Raw genomic sequence first — 17883 nt, 5'->3', positions numbered from 1 at the left:
TTCCTAGGATGTGGTATCAAGTGCAAGGAAAGGCCCATGGAGCTGGTGTTTGTGATTGACAGCTCTGAGAGCGTGGGCCCGGAAAACTTTGAGATCATCAAGGACTTTGTCACAGCCTTGGTGGACCGTGTCACAGTGGGCCGTAACGCCACGAGAATTGGTCTCATTATTTACAGTTTGGAAGTCCATCTGGAGTTTAACCTGGCCAGGTATATGACAAAGCAGGACGTCAAGAAGGCGATCAGGAACATGCCTTACATGGGAGAGGGCACCTATACTGGCACTGCCATCCGCAAAGCCACACAAGAGGCCTTTTACAGCGCCAGGAACGGAGTCAGGAAAGTAGCCATCGTCATCACGGATGGACAAGCCGATAAAAGGGAATCCGTTAAGCTGGATATTGCGGTACGTGAGGCTCAAGTGGCGAATATTGAGATGTACGCGCTGGGTATCGTGAACACCTCTGACCCAACACAAGCAGAGTTCCTGAGAGAGCTCAACCTCATTGCCTCTGACCCTGACAGTGAACACATGTTCCTCATTGATGACTACAACACGCTGCCAGGTGAGCATGGAGGGAAAACAGCCTATATGCACTGAGAAATTATAATGTATTTTTAAACTGCATATTGGCCTGGGTGATATAACTAAAAAATCATATAGTATATAATAATAAACAATAAATTGTATTAAATGTAATAAAACAAATACATATATTTTGTATACAATGAGTGTTATAAAAGATAAATAGCCTATATGCACAGAGAAATTATTATAACTGCATATTGTAACTGCATATTGGCCTGGCCAAAAATTTATAATATAGAATAATAAACAATAAATTGTATTAAATGTTGTTATAAAACATAAATGTTGACATATATAATAGTCAATAGGCTAAAAAAATATAATACAATTATTATTTAAAATAAAAAATAAAATTGTCTTAAATATAAATATATCTATATATCTATATTATATATTTTTATATATATTTAAACAAATTATAGCAATATTGAATCTTGTAAATAGGCTGAATTATAATAAAATATGAAATAATAATAAAAAAAATTATACAATGATTGTTATAAAACATAAATATTGACATATATATGTAATAGTCAATAGGCTGAAAATATAATAGAAATTATATTTTAAAATATAAAATAATAAAATTGTTATTATTATTAAAGATAATTTGTATACGTTTTTATAAAACATTGACGGTGTTGAATATTGTCAATTATATTTTATAATACAAAATAATAAATTATACAATTGTATTAAATGTATGTTTTTATAACAGCCAGTCATACTGAAAATATTTAATGCAAGAATTAAAATACAGCAAAAATCTAGTTAAAATAATCATGTTTTCTAATTTTATATATTTAACTATTTTTATGCACATGCACCAATATAACAATAGAGTAACCTACATATAAAAATGAATAAATTAAAAACATAAGTGGCGTTCTGAGTGGTGCAAACATTTGAACTGATTCCCTAAAATGAATTAATCTTACCAATTTAAAAAAAACTAATTTTTAACAAGCATCTCTAAACAAGTCTTAACTCATGTTTAGTTTAATGATACGTGTTTAAGATTGCAATATTTATGATGTTGCTTAATTTTGTATCAGTAGTCATCATGTTGAGTCCTAAATGCAAAACTAAAGGATTCCTGTAGTCGTCATTTCAACAGTTTCAAGCTCAAACGAACCGCGTCTTGTTGGTGTCTTTATGCAGCTCTGGAGTCTAAGCTGGTCAGCCAGTTCTGTGAGGATGAGAACGGGGCCCTCTTCTTCAACAAGATTACCAACGGCATGAACGGAAACAACGGCTACAATGGCTACAATAACGGCCAAAAAGACGTTTACTCATACGGGAACAATGTTTACGGGAACAGATTTCAGGAGTCACTGGACAGATCGGCGGGTCACACCAGAGGCCGAGGACACAACATACCTCTTCCCATCAACCCCGGCCCTCTCAAAGCACAGGTCAACTCACATAAACTAACTTACTGTGAATTTCACTTACAGGTGAAACTCGAAAAGTTTTAATATCGTGCAAAAGTTCATTTATTTCAGTAATTCAACTTAAAATGTGAAACTACTATATTATATAGACTCATACATGCAAAGTGAGATATTTCAAGCCTTTATTTGTTATAATTTTGATGATTATGGCTTACAGCTTATTCAAAATTAGAATATTGTGATTTATATTATTGAATATTAAAGGTTTTCATAAGCTATAATCATCAAAATGATAACAAATAAAGGCTTGAAATCTCTCACTTTGCATGTAATGAGTCTACATCATATATTAGTTTCACCTTTTAAGTTGAATTACTGAAATAAATTAACTTTTGCACAATATTCAAAAATTTTCCAGTTCATCTGTACACTGTAAACACATGCAAAGTGATTTGAAGCAGGGCGCTGTCTGAGTGTGTGTTGTGGCTGCTGTGCAGGTGGAGGAGGACTATGAAGAAGAGGATCTTGACATAAATACACAAACTCAAAGTAAAGGCACCATTGCTGTTGTCAATAAGACTGTCCAACCTGTACAGCCAGGAACCTCTTCGTCATCATCAGTATCAGTCTCTTCATCAGTGTCGACACACTCTACCTCGGTGAATGTGAACGCCAAGCCTCGTCCTGTAGTGATAAAAGGTAACGAGGAAACACATTGCACTACACACCAACATTCTCCAGCTAAATGCAAATTTTGGTCATTTACTATTATGCCTTTCTATAAAGTCTTGATTTGTTTTTGGGGTCTTATTTTTCACACATTTGACATTATTGCGGCACCTCTCTTCCAGTCTGTCAGTAACACTCTGGTTTAGTTCCTGTCTCTATGTCTGCATTTACACTGCAGGTCTTGATGCCAAATTCCAATTTGCTGACTAAATAAAAAAAAAATTGACGACTCGCTTAAGTTACATCATCTTTTAAAAGTGACCCGTATCCGATATTTGCATTTACAATACACTGCTGAAACAACCCAATGTAGACGTTCTGACCCGGAAAAGGAAGAAAAACAGCGCGATATGCAATGGATGCAGAAGCAGACAAAATTATTATCCAGTGTTTTGACCGCTTTGAGTTTGCATTTTAAACTTTTTATTTTAAGTTGGCACTGTAGCCACGAGCGCTTAAAACCGTGCCTCCTCATCTCTCCTGAAATCTCTTCAAACACAGATTTATTTTGGTACAACCCTGCATTTTTGCCTGCAATGTCTCTTCGCCCCAAAGGCTCAAAAGACATTCAACCTCCGCATTACTCCACTGTGTTGAGCCTTCGTCCTCCATCACGCCATTAATAAGTCATGTGATCACAGCTGTGATCGCAGATCGCATGTGACCCTTTTTTAAAGGAACACTCCGACTTTTTGGGACTTTAGCCTATTCACCTTATCCCCCAGAGTTAGATAAGTCCATACATACCTTTTTCATCTCCGTGCGTGCTATAAGTCTGTTTGACGCACCCACCGCTAGCCTAGCTTAGCACAAAGACTGGATGTGAATGGTTGCAGCTAGCATATTGTTGTAGCATACCTGTTCGTTCAGACGCGCTCTGAACGAACTCTCTGCTCCTCACCACGGCGCGTCTCAGGTGCTGCGGTTATCACTCCGCCCAAGTAGCAGTGCTTCGCCTTCAGAGAATATAGTTCCCAGTATTTATACGGTTAAAATATGTCTGTGTCTCATGTGACTTTGTTTTTTTGTACACTCTGTGACTATACAAATCACAACATGTAAATAGGAAAATGTTTGCGTTATTTTGTGACTTATTTGGATTAGTATGCTAGCTGCAACCATTTACATCCAGTCTTTGTGCTAAGCTAGGCTAGCGGTGGGTGCGTCAAACAGACTCATAGCACACACGGAGATGAAAAAGGTATGTATGGACTTATCTAACTCTGGGGGATAAGGTGAATAGGCTAAAGTCCCAAAAAGTCGGAGTGTTCCTTTAATGACGTACGACTCGGATTTACTGGGGAATATCCGATTTGTCTGCTTACATGGCAGACGCAAATGCACGTATCCGATTCATATCAGATTTATTTCCACATATGAGTGAGGCCTGACACCGATCTGAGAATATCATAATCTATGTGCTTTTTTCCTGCTAACACGTTCGCCGGTCATATCCGATCTGTGCCACATGAGAGGAAAAAATCGGAACTGACCCTTCGCTAAGCCCCGCCCTCCTTAGTTACTGTTGCTACGCCTGGCAAGTATATTTCAGTGTGTGTGCACCAGTGTCAGACATTCCCAAGGAGATAATTAGTCATTTTTGGCGAAAATATCCAGGTGATATATCCAGGTAAAATGTTCAGGTGAAATATCTGAGAAAGCAAGACAAAAGGGACTGCAACATGCATTCAAGGGATATATCCACGACATAATATGCAACCGATTAGAGAATAATTTCATCAAAATTGAAGCTAAAGCCTATAGGTCCCAGCGCTAGCAGCAGCCGCCTCATACGCTGACCATTCAAATGGGAAACACACAAATTGAGGAACAGCTATGTTCATGCACAGCAGGGTAAGTGAAATGTGAAAATAATCTAATAATTATAAATCAAACAGCTCATCCATAAATCTTGAGGAATAACACTAACACCGGGAGAGCCGCGACCGGATTGCGGTAAAGGTACTCAGGGGTAGTAGGCCGTCGATTAACAAAATGCTGAAATATATTTAAAAGTATGTCATGAGCCTCCGTCTTGCCTTTAATCGTCTTATTTTACGTTCAAATATATGCATTATGAACAAAGAAACCGTCATTATTTCCAAGCAATAGGTGTTTTTGTTAATCGTGTGGACATTTAGTTGTGAATGGGGCGTCCCACACTGCTTGATCCACGCCCAGCATTTCTCACCTCGGCTTTTAGGTTTCGGGAAGGGAAAAAATTCCACCCACCGTCCAAACTTTTAGGATCAGATTTGCACAATCCATACGCACAACGCTTCGGCATGTTTCCCTCGCTCGTAAGCTTGCCAGACCTCCCGCGCCTAGTTACGGTTGCTAAGCCACGATTGGCCAGTGGCGGTTTTTGGGCGTGGCTTAGCGAAGAGTCAATTGGGTCACTTGAACCATGCAGTGTAAATGGGGCCTATGAAGCCCCTCCTTCTGAAAAGCACAATGTGCTCTGATTGGTTGGATGGACCGGTGAGTTGTGATTGGTCAACCGCTTTGAGCGTGTTTCGTAAATGTCCCGCCCCTTACCTAAACCAACACACTACTAACTCACCTCAACCAAGCCTCTGCCCTTTTTTGCCTATGCCTTCTATTCGTAGGTTGAATTATTTAAATGAGGAATGTTGTGACGTTCGTACCCGGAAGAAAACTCAAGACTACAGTGGAGGCGTTTCAGGGAGTTCAGAAACAGTGACACTGACATAGAGAATAACTCCCATTGGAGTGACTTTGTAGCTTTGCCGAGCATTTTCATTCTCAAACAGCAACATTACACACTAAAGACAGTTGAAAGTGTAAAAAAGCATCCTGATCTTACTTTCTCTTCTTCTGCGGTTTGTCAGAATCAGCTCCCCTGGATCCTCGGTGTCTGCTCAGTCTCAGTCAGGGTTCCTGTAGAGACTACATCATTCGCTGGTACTACGACAAACAGGCGAACGCTTGCGCTCAGTTCTGGTATGGAGGCTGTCAGGGCAACGACAACCGCTTCCAGACAGAAGAAGAATGCAAGAAGACGTGTGTCCTCGCCAGCACAGGTATTATTCACTCCTGCACACATCGAGTTGCAGTTGTTATAAAACACAAATATTAGCGTTAATACATAGGCTGATAAGTATTAGGGTTGGTAAACGATTAATATCGATTAATCGCATCCAAAATAAAAGTTTGTGTTTGCATAATAAATGTGTGTGTACTGTGTATAATTATTTTGTATATATAAATACACACACGTTCATGTATATATTTAAGAAAAAAAATTTATTTATATATAAAATATTTATAATTTATATTTAATATAAATTATATATACATCTATATACAGTATATACATGCAAATATTTCTTAAATATATACAAGCATGTGTGTGTATTTAAATATATAAAATAATTATACACAGTACACACACATTTATTATGTAAACACAAACTTTTATTTTGGATGCGATTAATCGCGATTAATCGTTTAACAGCCCTAATAAGTATCATACGAATTATATTTTATAACATAAAATAATAATGAATACAAATTATATTAAATATGTTTTTTATTGTTACCATTTATATTGAAAAATATAAATACAAATTGAAAAACATAAAATGTAATGCAAGAATTCAAATACAGCAAAAAATCTAGTTAAAATAATCAAGGTTTTCTATTTTTAGATATTTAACTATTTTCATGCACATGCACCAATATAATAATAAACGAAAAACTTAAGTCTGAATTCTCCTAGTTAAAATAAATCTTTAGGGAATGTTCTAGGTTTAAGTTAAGCTCAGTCAACAGCAGCATTGTGATTATTATTGCAATTATTACAATAATTTTAGTTACATTTATTGAAGTTAAGCCTTAAAGACTTCTCATTCTGGCCAGTGTTGCTATTGTTAACTAAAACTAAATTATTGAATAATTGAAATTATTCTCTGTAATTAAAAATGAGCGGAAATACCAAATATGATTGTTAGATGAAAAAATGTTTACTTAAAAATTAGAGCTGTTGCTTTAGCAACTAACTGAAATAAGTTGAAATACTAATTTTACTAAAACAGAAAAAGTAAGTTTTATACTGTATAAATATTTTAATATTATTATTAATATTTAAAAAAAATTAAAATAATAAAAAAAATACACAATCACATAACAAAATTACTAAAACTTATTCTAAAATGAAAACTGAAATTCAAAATATTGGTTTTAATGTAAATTTAATATAATTTTTATACATAAATACCTAAACCACAGTTACATAAACTCATGTATGGACTCATTAACTCACTAACTCAGAAATGTGAAATTATTTTTGCTAAAGCAATGTGAATTATTTAGTAAAAGGATTTGAACAATAAAGTTGTCTAGATAAACTTTTGGCAATGCATTACAGACGCAATACTTGAGAACATTACAGTATATAACAAATACTGTCAAAAACAGAACTTTCCTTTAACATCTGCAAAGCTTTACATCTTTCTGGCATCTTTTACTGACTTTTTCTGCCTTTGTTTTTTATAGCTGGCTAAACTGGATGAAGATCTACATCGGTCATTCTACACTCAACCTCAATAAATGAACTTTATGCTGGTGATGATGTACCTCAAATGACAGATGCCCACTTCCGTCACTTCTTTTTATATCATAAAAATGTTCCCCGACTTTAACTCTTTCCCGCCAGCGATTTTTTTTTTTTACAAAGTTGCTAGCCAACACCAGCATCTTTGATCATTAAAACCAAAAAAACTTTCATGGCCTCCAGAATATTTTGTTTTGTAAGAATATCACCTACAATATATTCAAAGAATGAACAGAGCCTCTGCTTTGAAAACAAACAGAAAAATATTTTATTGCAGCTTTATCCGTTCGGTATTTATGGAATGGACCACCGGAGGAAAATAGAGGAGGATCATGTCTTTTTATTCTTTGTTGAGGGGAGGGTCATCCAAAAAAAAATAGTCTAGGGGGAGGGTCACCCAAATGTTTTATTGTATTTTGTAACATTGAAAATAGACATTACAAAATAAATGTTAATAATAAACGAACAGTCCCTAATAATAAAGACTAACGTTACTTCTGGATCGGATTCAGAACGCGTCCATCGACACCCCCAAAGCATGACAGTCCTGTACCTCTTCCTGGGTTGACATTTCATTCAGTAACATTAGCCAATTTATGATTTATGTGCTGTTGAATGTTTGATGACCACATTAACTTACATGCGCGTGTGAATACACAATGCTTCATGGCTCGGCTTGTTGTTTCCTTCAGAGCCGTTGTTTTTCAACGTCTGGTTTCCTTGTTGTTTCTGCTTCTTCTTCGCTTGTTTTTGAATCCGAAGATTCTGTACTCTTTCAAAACATGCGCAATAGCGCCCCCTACCGTATAGCAGTGAAAACATGGATTGCCGGAAAAGAGTTATTATTTTCAACCAAAAAAAAAAAATCTGTAATTAATTACTCACCCTAATGTAGTTCCAGACCCGTAAGACTTTCGTTCATGTTCAGAACACAAATTAAGATATTTCTGATGAAATCTGATAGCTTTCTGTGCCTCCATTGACAGATAAGCAACTACCACTTTGACCCTTCAAAAGTTCATAAAGAGGTCGTGAAACTAATCCATATGAATTGAGCGGTCAATGGAGGGACAGAAATTTATTTTGATTTCATCAAAAAGATCTTCATTTGTGTTCTGAACATGAACGAGAGTAGTTACGTGTCTTACATGTGCCTAAAGTGAAACACGGGTGTTAGTGTGAAGCTTTCATGGCTATTCCTTTATAAGCACAACAGATCTTTCTTATTTGTCTTGGTATCCACTGAGAATCTGTGCACTGCTCTACATGTGACAGTTGTGACATGCAGAAATATTATTTACAACCTTCACTGGGAATTGATTGTGTATATATATGTTTTGTTTTATTTTATTTAAAAAAATCATATACAATTTGTGACTTGAATAAAGACACAGGCAGGATTTAGCAGGTTGCAGAAACATCATAAAAGATGTCTTGAGGGTTTTATAGGTATATTATCATTTTGTAGGGAGTAAAAGAATATCAAGCAAGTCACTAAGTTGTAATAATGTAAATGCAATTATGATTTTCAAAACCGAAAACATTTTGTATATATTATTTTTCATGTGTCACAGTGGCTTTATAGTGTTTTTCAGACAAAATAGCTTTGCAATCCTGAATTTTGTATTCAAAATATTTTTTTGTAAAAAAAATTATGAACCAACCCTGTTCTAATTGTTGTCTGAAATAATTGTAGACATGGACATTTTGACTGTTTTGTGCAAATTATATATTTTTAGGTATTATTTTGTGGAATTCTTGAATAAAATGTTTGTTTAATAATGATGTCTAACAGTGTGCTTGTTACTGAACATCTGTAACCAAAATAATTCACAAGTAACTATAATTTAATTTATTATAGATAACATAATAATCTAATGTAGATAGCTGATTTAAAAATATTAATCCTGACAACTTAATATAGCTAGTATATACTATAATATGTACAGTATAATCATATAAAATTATTAATATATAAAGGAATGGTTTTGTGGTGTGTTCTCTTATTTGAGTGAGTTCGCTAAAAACTGAATAGATCTACTTTTAGATCTTCGAAGTTTGTCCCTCGCGGCCCGCCGTACTCACTGATGTTACCGTGGTGACGTGAAGACGCTCTGCTGTGCTCTGTGCTAAATCCTCTTACGGAGCGAGTGAGAGGGTTTCAGTGCTTATCGGAGGAAAAACATATTTCTTTGGTTTCATTTGCTTATAAAACGCTGCCTAATCATGGCGTCAGTGTTAGACGCACTCTGGGAGGACAGAGACGTGAGATTTGACATCACTCCGCAGTAAGTCCCCGCGCTAATCTAATCTAATTTACTAACGTTAACGTTAGCTGAGAAGCTAATGGCATGAATTAATTAAATCAGATAACAGTTACATTAACAGTGAACTAGCTGGACACTTTCTGTGTAAATTAACCGTACAAGTGTTTCCCTATGATGCGCTTGAAACATTCATGTTTATATTAATAGTTCATGCATTTGAGTCAGTCAATTGATTTAATTTTAGTGATAAAGTGTCAATAAGGTGTTTATAGTTAAACTATCATCAAGGTTATTATTGTAAATGTTCACTAAATAAAGCTATTAAAAACATTTGTGTTAATTTAATTAAAGCTGAAAAAAATGAATATGATTATTAGATGAAAAACAAACTAAACGATCATTAGAAATTGTGTCTTGTTAACTAATGGAAATAAGTTCTGGAAATAATCTGGAAATAAATAAATAAATCCTAAATAGTAATATAAAAACCTAAAAAAAATTATGAAAGCACACAAACTAACAAAATTACTAAAAATGTAACTAAAACTAAAATAAAAACTGTACATACACAAATAAAGGCTATTTCAAAATATTAATAACAACTATTATAGTATAAATACTAAAATAATACTATTATAATTTATGTATGATTAACATATAAATAAATGTAAAATGCATATAAAAATATAATACATATAAGGCATATAATCATGCCTTCAGGATCGTGACACTTTTTTACATTTGAACTTTATACTGTTTTACACTTTATTTTCATTACATGTGCAAAATATGGTGCAAAGGTGCTTCCAAGAAAGAAAAAAAAGCTTTATACAAACATCCACTTTTCAATGATCAGTCTTTATAACATTCATGGTAGTGTATCTGTACTTATTGTAAAATAACCCATTTAGGTCTGGTTTCACAGACAGAGTTTAGATTAAGCCAGTGTTAAGCCGTAGTTTAATTAGGACATTTAATTAGCTTTTATAAACGTCACTTTTCTGATGTGAATCTTGAGAGAAAACCATTGCAGTGACAGATTTTAAGATATGTCAGTGTAAGTTTCTTTCACTTAAAACAGCTCAAACTTGCATTTTAGACTCGGGTTATGTTTTATTTTCCTCTCAGACAACAGTAAGTGATTTAATGTTTCTTTTAAGGCAGATGAAAACCAGACCGGGTGAAGCACTCATCGACTGCCTGGACTCCATCGAGGACACGAAGGGAAATAATGGCGATAGAGGTGATTAAATGTGGCCACGTCATCCTAATAACTTGCGGTTACCTTTATTGTTTTTTTTATTAGATTATTGTCATGTAAAATATCATGAATTGTCTTGTTTATATTCTATATTGTTTTGGTTATTGTAATGTCACGTCTTGTTTTGTGCTTCATATAGGAAGACTCCTGGTGACCAATTTGAGGATAATCTGGCATTCATTGGCACTGCCAAGAGTCAACTTGTGTAAGTATTTGAGTGATATTAAATAATAATCTCTGTTGCAGCTCTTCATAGTGAGTCTTTGTCACCCTCTATTGAACAGAATATAATTAGGGTTAAAGTGTAACTGTTGCCAAAATTGAACCTAGGCTCTTTTTGTTTATCTACCCATGTCAAACTTTAGTGTAAAAGCATAATTAGAATGGAAACACCACTTTTAAGATTGACCGTATTTTCGTAGGTAAAAATGTCTTTTGAATGGAAGTGCATGGGGAACTACAATGATAGCATCAAAATCTTGATAATCTTGATAAATTTAAAACACTAAGACGGCTCAACTGTGCTTTAAGTGTCACCAGGGGCTCTACACGTGAACTTGAGCATTGAATTCACTGTTTGTGTACACCAGTTTACTAAAAAGAAAGGTTTTGTACTAATCACTTTATCAGTGTTTCCGGTGGCTGGAATTTTGTCAGTCAAAAGTAGTCGATCTCCGAATGCAACGTAACAGGAATCAATATTGACCTTGTATTTGAAAAAGGATCCTCATATAATAATGAAATGATTCAGTGATGCAGATCGACTATTTTTGACTGACAAAATGCCGGCGGCCGGGAAGAACAACAGCCACAGTGAGTTGTTCAAACCCTTTCTTTTTAGTAAACTTTGTACTCAAACAATGTAGACAGTCAATGCTCAAGTTCATTATTATTATTATCCTTTATTTTTCCAGGAAGGTCCCATTGAGATTAAAAGAAATCTCTTCTTCCAGGGAGTCCTGGCCAAGATGGCCATATTACAAGGCACACATAAACATATAACACATAAGACATTCTAGACAGTCAAAGCACAATAGTTATCATAAATCAATAAATTAAGTAAAACAGCAACATGATTCATTCATTTTATACTGCAGTAAATGTTTAAATATATTCAAAGGAGGAATTGTTTCTAGTGGAGCAATGGCTTGAAATCCATGTGTAGAGCCCCTGGTGATACTTCGAGCACAGTTTCATGTTGTGTCAAGCCTTCTTTAAAGGAACACTCCGACTTTTTGGGACTTTAGCCTATTCAACGTATCCCCCAGAGTTAGATAAGTCCATACATACCTTTTTCATCTCCGTGCGTGCTATAAGTCTGTTTGACGCACCCACCGCTAGCCTAGCTTAGCACAAAGACTGGATGTGAATGGTTGCAGCTAGCATACTAATCCAAATAAGTGACAAAATAACGCAAACAGTTTCCTATATACATGTTGTGATTTATATAGTCACAGAGTGTGCAAAAAACAAAGTCACATGAGACACAGACATATTTTAACCGTATAAATACTGGGAACTATATTCCCTGAATATAGGGCGGAGTGATAACCGCAGCGCACCTGGCGAACTCTCTGCTCCTCACCACGGCGCGTCTCAGGTGCTGCGGTTATCACTCCGCCCAAGTAGCAGTGCTTCGGCTTCAGAGAATATAGTTCCCAGTATTTATACGGTTAAAATATGTCTGTGTCTCATTTGACTTTGTTTTTTGTACACTCTGTGACTATACAAATCACAACATGTAAATAGGAAAATGTTTGCGTTATTTTGTCACTTATTTGGATTAGTATGCTAGCTGCAACCATTTACATCCAGTCTTTGTGCTAAGCTAGGCTAGCGGTGGGTGCGTCAAACAGACTCATAGCACACACGGAGATGAAAAAGGTATGTATGGATTTATCTAACTCTGGGAGATAAGTTGAATAGGATAAAGTCCCAAAAAGTCGGAGTGTTCCTTTAAATAGAGATTTTGGTGCTATCTTAGAAGTGCCCCATGCACTCCCATTCAAAAGGGCTTTTAACCTAAAACGAAAATACGGTCAATCTTAAAAGTGGCGTTTCCATTCTAATTATGATTTTACACGAAAGGTTAACTCGGGTAGATAAACAAAAAGAGCTTAGGTTCAATTTTTAGGTTCAATCTTTAATTACTACAATGAAAATATCTAAATAAATAAAAACTCCATTTTTTATTGCACTGGACAGATGTAGATTGTTTTCTTGTTTTTTAAGTTAAAAATTAATTTGTGATTTAATAATTTGTGCATCAGAGGGATGTTTACTATCAGAACCGTCAATCATTATCTGACACATTCTGTCTTTTGTGTTTATTAACAGCTGTGGGATACAACTGTATTATTAACATCACCACGAGGACAGCAAATTCAGTGAGTCATCTTCCTTCACATCAGAATCACTTTTAATAGCCCATATAGATGATGTCAAATTCCCCCTTTTTTTCCAGAAACTGAGAGGTCAGACCGAAGCGCTTTACATATTAACCAAATCTAATAACACTAGATTTGAGTTCATATTCACGAACGTGGTTCCAGGAAGTCCAAGACTGTTTACATCTGTCATTGCTGTTCACAGGTACTTGTGTTATACATAATGACAAGATGAGTGACACATTTTTTATTTATTTTTTGAGTTGATATATTGGCTTTGTTTTTGTTAATTAACGGACTCATCTTTAAATCTACAGTATAGCGAGATCTGTAGTTGAATCTAGAAAACACTCAAGGAAATTTATTCTGTTAATTGCATAATATTAAATACCACATTTTTTATGTGAACAGTTCAAAAGTATTTTGAACAGGAGTTAGAACAAAATATGTTTTAGTCATTTTAAAAATGTAATAAGATGTAGTCATGGGTATGTATTGTAAGATTAAAGAGCAACAAGCTATATTTATTTAGCACAGCACACAAAATATACCACAAAAGATAAATGATTGGTTGGATTTAGTATAAATGTACTAAATGAGTAACTTTAAAAAAAATATATATATAGTCACCTTTTTATAATAATAGAAGAAATATTATTATAGGAAAGTGTCAATAAAAGGAAATGCAATTTTGCATAAGATAAAGCATTGGACAAATAGCTAAAAAACGGAACAAAATGATCATGTTTATTTACTTTTATTTGTTTAGTTGACCCTAATAATATTACTCGGACATGTAAACTATTAGATACAATAAGGTATATAGAATAGTTATCAAACTAATTATTAATTTTTCTTGCAGAGCTTATGAGACTTCCAAAATGTATCGGGATCTGAAGCTAAGAGGAGCTCTTATTCAGAATAAGCAGCTGAGGCTTCTGCCACAAGAGCAGGTCTATGACAAAATTAACGGAGTCTGGAACCTGTCTAGTGATCAGGTATTTTCAGTTATTATTTATTGTTTTAGTAGGATTTTAAAGCCTGTTGTTGTGACCTTAACCTTTATACTTTCCTCGGGTCATTTTGACCCGAAATTCATTTTCTTTTAATTCTTAAAATTTGAGTGTTCATTGGAGAGGTCAGTTTTGTCACTTGAAATTGGAAAATGGCTGGATTCAAGGAGATTTTGTGAATGTAATAAAAATAGTAATAAATCCTTTCCTCATGGGTCAATTTGACCCCCATAGGAATGAATGGCAAATGGAGGAAACATTTTTTTTTTTTATCTGGCTCAATCCAGAACACACACAGATGAAGGGATGAGAGCATAAAACATCCCCAATGCAACACTTGCATGCATACACACACATGTACACACAAACACACACCAAGAAATTGCCTTAAAAATAAATGGGGGGCATATAATGGGGCAATATGTTTTTTCTTTTCTTTTTCAATTTTCAAAAAAAAGATCAAAATGCTCATTTGCTCCATGTAGACAGAGCTTTAAGGCCACCTAGTGGCAATAGTCATGAAATGCCATGTTATATATATATATTTTCTTTCCTCAAGAGGTCAGCATAGACACCCAATGCATTTTTTTAACTGAACGTTTTATTTTATTTGCAGATATTTTGTATTTCAGTGAAAGAATGTGCTGTTTGTTCAAATCTAGTAATTTAGAGGTTAATAAAATAAAAAAAATCTCCCAGAAAAATTGCATTAAAAAAGAATTATCAGAATGAAATGATATAAGCATTCTGGACCAACATTTTTTTTTTTTTTTTTAAGAAATGTAATTGTAATGCACAGGAGAGGAGAGCAACTAAGCACCGCCTTGTGTTTCAGGGTAATCTTGGAACGTTTTTCATTACTAACGTGAGGATAGTGTGGCATGCCAACATGAACGAGAGCTTCAATGTCAGCATTCCCTATCTGCAAATTGTGAGTGTTTCTTCTGCTTCAAAAAAGTCAATGAGCCCTCAGTAATGAGTTGTATTTATAAAAACCATGATTTCTTTTCTTATCCCTTTGTTTGAAGCGCTCCATAAGGATTAGAGACTCTAAATTTGGACTAGCTCTTGTGATTGAGAGCTCTCAACAGGTAAGTGTGGACCAGGATCCAGATCTCCTGAAAAAACATCTATAACGACACCAACATTGTATTTAATGCATAATTATTCTTAAAATGTGTATTATTATTTGATTTGGTAAAAAATAAAAGAAGAATAAAATTACAAGATTTCCATTTCATATAAATGCTGTTCTTTTGAACTTTCAATTCATCATAGAATCCTGAAAAATATGTATCATGTTTTCCACAAAAATATTAAGCAGCACAATGGTTTTCAACAATAATAATAAGAAAAGAGCAGCAAATCAGCATATTATGGTATGATTTCTGAAGGATCATGTGACATGATTTTTAATGATCCTGAAAATTCAGCTTTGCATCACAGGAATAAATTACATTTTAAAATATATAATAATAATAATAAAAACGTGCAGCCTTGATGAGGACAAGAAACTTCTTTCCCAAAAAATCGTACAGACCCCGAACGTTGGAACTGTTGTCCATGTGGATTTTAATTCCCTGGTGTGAATTGAAGCCAACATTTTGTGAAAAAAAATTTTTCTTCATCTGTCAGACAGGAGGATATGTGCTGGGTTTCAAGATCGATCCAATGGACAAGTTACAAGATGCAGTGAAGGAAATCAACTCCTTACACAAAGTGTACTCTGCAAACCCCATTTTTGGAGTGGAATATGAGATGGAAGAAAAGGTAGTTACACAGATTTGTGTTCATGTATAATGAAATGTGTGATAATACTGGAAACAGTTGTTTTGAAACTGTATTGTATACTTTTAAAAGGAGCTCTCCGTCTTGTGTTGTCTCTAAAACACCATTAGCCGAGGTGCATCTCTGTTACCTATGCCTGCACTTTTCTGTAAATCAAAGGCAAATAGCGCATCAATAAGATTTGAATAAATGAGCTTTCTTCTCAGCCTCAGCCTCTGGAGGAGCTGACCGTAGAGCAGCCGCCTGATGACGTGGAGATTGAGCCGGACGAGCACACGGATGCTTTTACCGTGAGTTTTACCTCATATGCTACTCTCAGAGATAATGACGCTCTGCTTTCAACACATAGTGCGGTGCGTGTGTGTGTCTCACATGCTGAAAATAGCAGACGGCTTAAGCCACGACTCACAATGTCCCAACAACAGACTTTTGTTGCCAGGTATCAACAATGTTTACGCAGAGGTCTGATGATTCTGACATTGGAAATGTTCTATTATATACTTTTTTATATACCTTTTATACATATTACATATATAATCACTGATTTTTTATCTCTTTTTCATCTCAAGGCTTATTTTGCAGATGGAAATAAGGTAAATATATTGTCTATCTGTCTATCCATCTGTCTATCCATCCTTTTAAATTATATCTTTTTTCCCCGATCCTTAAGCAACATGATCGTGAGCCGGTGTTTTCCGAAGAGCTGGGTCTGGCTATAGAGAAACTGAAGGATGGATTCACACTACAGGGACTCTGGGAAGTCATGGGTTAAAATGCTCACGCATTCTGTACAGTTATGTATTTTGGCATTGCATAGTTTGATACATTGTTTACATCCAACATCAAGAATTTTGTAATTAGCTAAATTTGCGTTTATTTTCAGAATATTTATTTGCTATTTGATAATTCGAAAAAAATAAGTTACTTTTTGTATAATATCTGAATGTATGCATATAAATAGAAAAATATATATATACTGTATGTATATTTGTATATTAGAAACTGTAAGCTTGTTTTGCGTAGAGGACTTTACATGCTAATTTTGCTGTTGTGTTGTAATAAAAGTACGAGAGAATGTGAAGTAGGAAATAGTTTTTTGTGTTTAATCCATTTTCCAATGACCCGTTTCAGCGGTTTTGATCGCCGTGGCTTGATCAAACCATCACCTTCTGTTTTTAGCTCGGGTTTGACAGAGTCTGGTTTAAAATGTATTAAAGGAGCTCAACTACTTCACTAATGACCAGAAGCGCTGATAATTGCTTTCTGGCTTCACGGCAGCTGTTGTTTGCTGACCCTTTAAGCAACAAAATGTAAAACAAAACAAAAATAAGAACATTTAAATGAATATTTTTTACAAAAATCATTATTTACTCACCTTCATGTTGATCCAAACTTGTGTGCTATTATTTTTCCTGTGTAACAAACATGTCAAATTAAACTTATTTTCTACTTGCGGTGCATTTAATAGGCTGAAAAGCACCAAAAGAACACGCAACACAACATATACCCAATAGAAAGCATAAATAATGACAGAATTTTCACTTTTGGCTGAACTTTTCCAGACGTGGATTTAGAAGAACATGAATGAGTCAGAACTATAAACTCATTTTTGAGAGTCGTACAAATGACGGCACGTGCAAAACAAAAGTAATGACACACACATATATGATCATTTAAAACTCTTAGACATCGGTTGAGTTCCTACTAATGTGTCACTCCCAAACACACATTCATTTTCCCTTTACAAACCCCCCCTGACCTCTGAGCGTGTCCAAGGTTCACAGTTGTCTTTTTTAGTCTTTGACAGCTGCATGACGCGGCTCCCGTTTAGTCATCCTGAATTCTTTCTGACTGCATGACGGGTCTATATTTAGAGGGGT

General features: G+C 34.9%; 2 protein-coding genes across 2 annotated transcripts in view; both read left to right on the top strand.

Moving 5' to 3' along the window:
• Positions 1–9064, top strand: part of col28a2a (collagen, type XXVIII, alpha 2a) — a 43744-nt gene extending 34680 nt beyond the window's left edge. Inside the window, exons 32-36 of the mRNA XM_079617684.1 lie at positions 8–565; positions 1750–2003; positions 2480–2681; positions 5564–5755; positions 7230–9064. Of these exons, the coding sequence (XP_079473810.1) occupies positions 8–565; positions 1750–2003; positions 2480–2681; positions 5564–5755; positions 7230–7237 (1214 nt within the window). The 3' untranslated portion in view covers positions 7238–9064. The remainder of the gene's footprint in view (positions 1–7; positions 566–1749; positions 2004–2479; positions 2682–5563; positions 5756–7229) is intronic.
• A 290-nt stretch (positions 9065–9354) lies between these two features.
• On the top strand, positions 9355–17455 carry bbs5 (Bardet-Biedl syndrome 5). Its single transcript, XM_079619371.1, has 12 exons — positions 9355–9575; positions 10715–10797; positions 10955–11020; positions 13153–13202; positions 13280–13407; positions 14065–14200; positions 15051–15146; positions 15244–15306; positions 15851–15985; positions 16210–16293; positions 16573–16596; positions 16674–17455. The coding sequence occupies exons 1-12, from the start codon at positions 9514–9516 to the stop codon at positions 16773–16775; spliced, it is 1029 nt and encodes a 342-aa protein (XP_079475497.1). The 5' UTR covers positions 9355–9513; the 3' UTR covers positions 16776–17455.
• The last annotated feature ends 428 nt before the right edge of the window (positions 17456–17883 follow it).

This window comes from Phoxinus phoxinus (genome assembly GCF_949152265.1).
Source record: "Phoxinus phoxinus genome assembly, chromosome: 7".
Taxonomy (NCBI): Eukaryota; Metazoa; Chordata; class Actinopteri; order Cypriniformes; family Leuciscidae; genus Phoxinus; species Phoxinus phoxinus.
This window is presented reverse-complemented; position numbering and strand designations above follow the sequence as displayed.

Coding starts and splice junctions, on each gene's coding strand:
- bbs5 (XM_079619371.1), top strand. CDS start 9,514: ATGGCGTCAGTGTTAGACGCACTCTGGGAGGACAGAGACGTGAGATTT. Junction 13,408..14,064: donor TCTGTCATTGCTGTTCACAG/GTACTTGTGTTA, acceptor TTTTTCTTGCAG/AGCTTATGAGACTTCCAAAA. Junction 16,597..16,673: donor ATTTTGCAGATGGAAATAAG/GTAAATATATTG, acceptor CCGATCCTTAAG/CAACATGATCGTGAGCCGGT.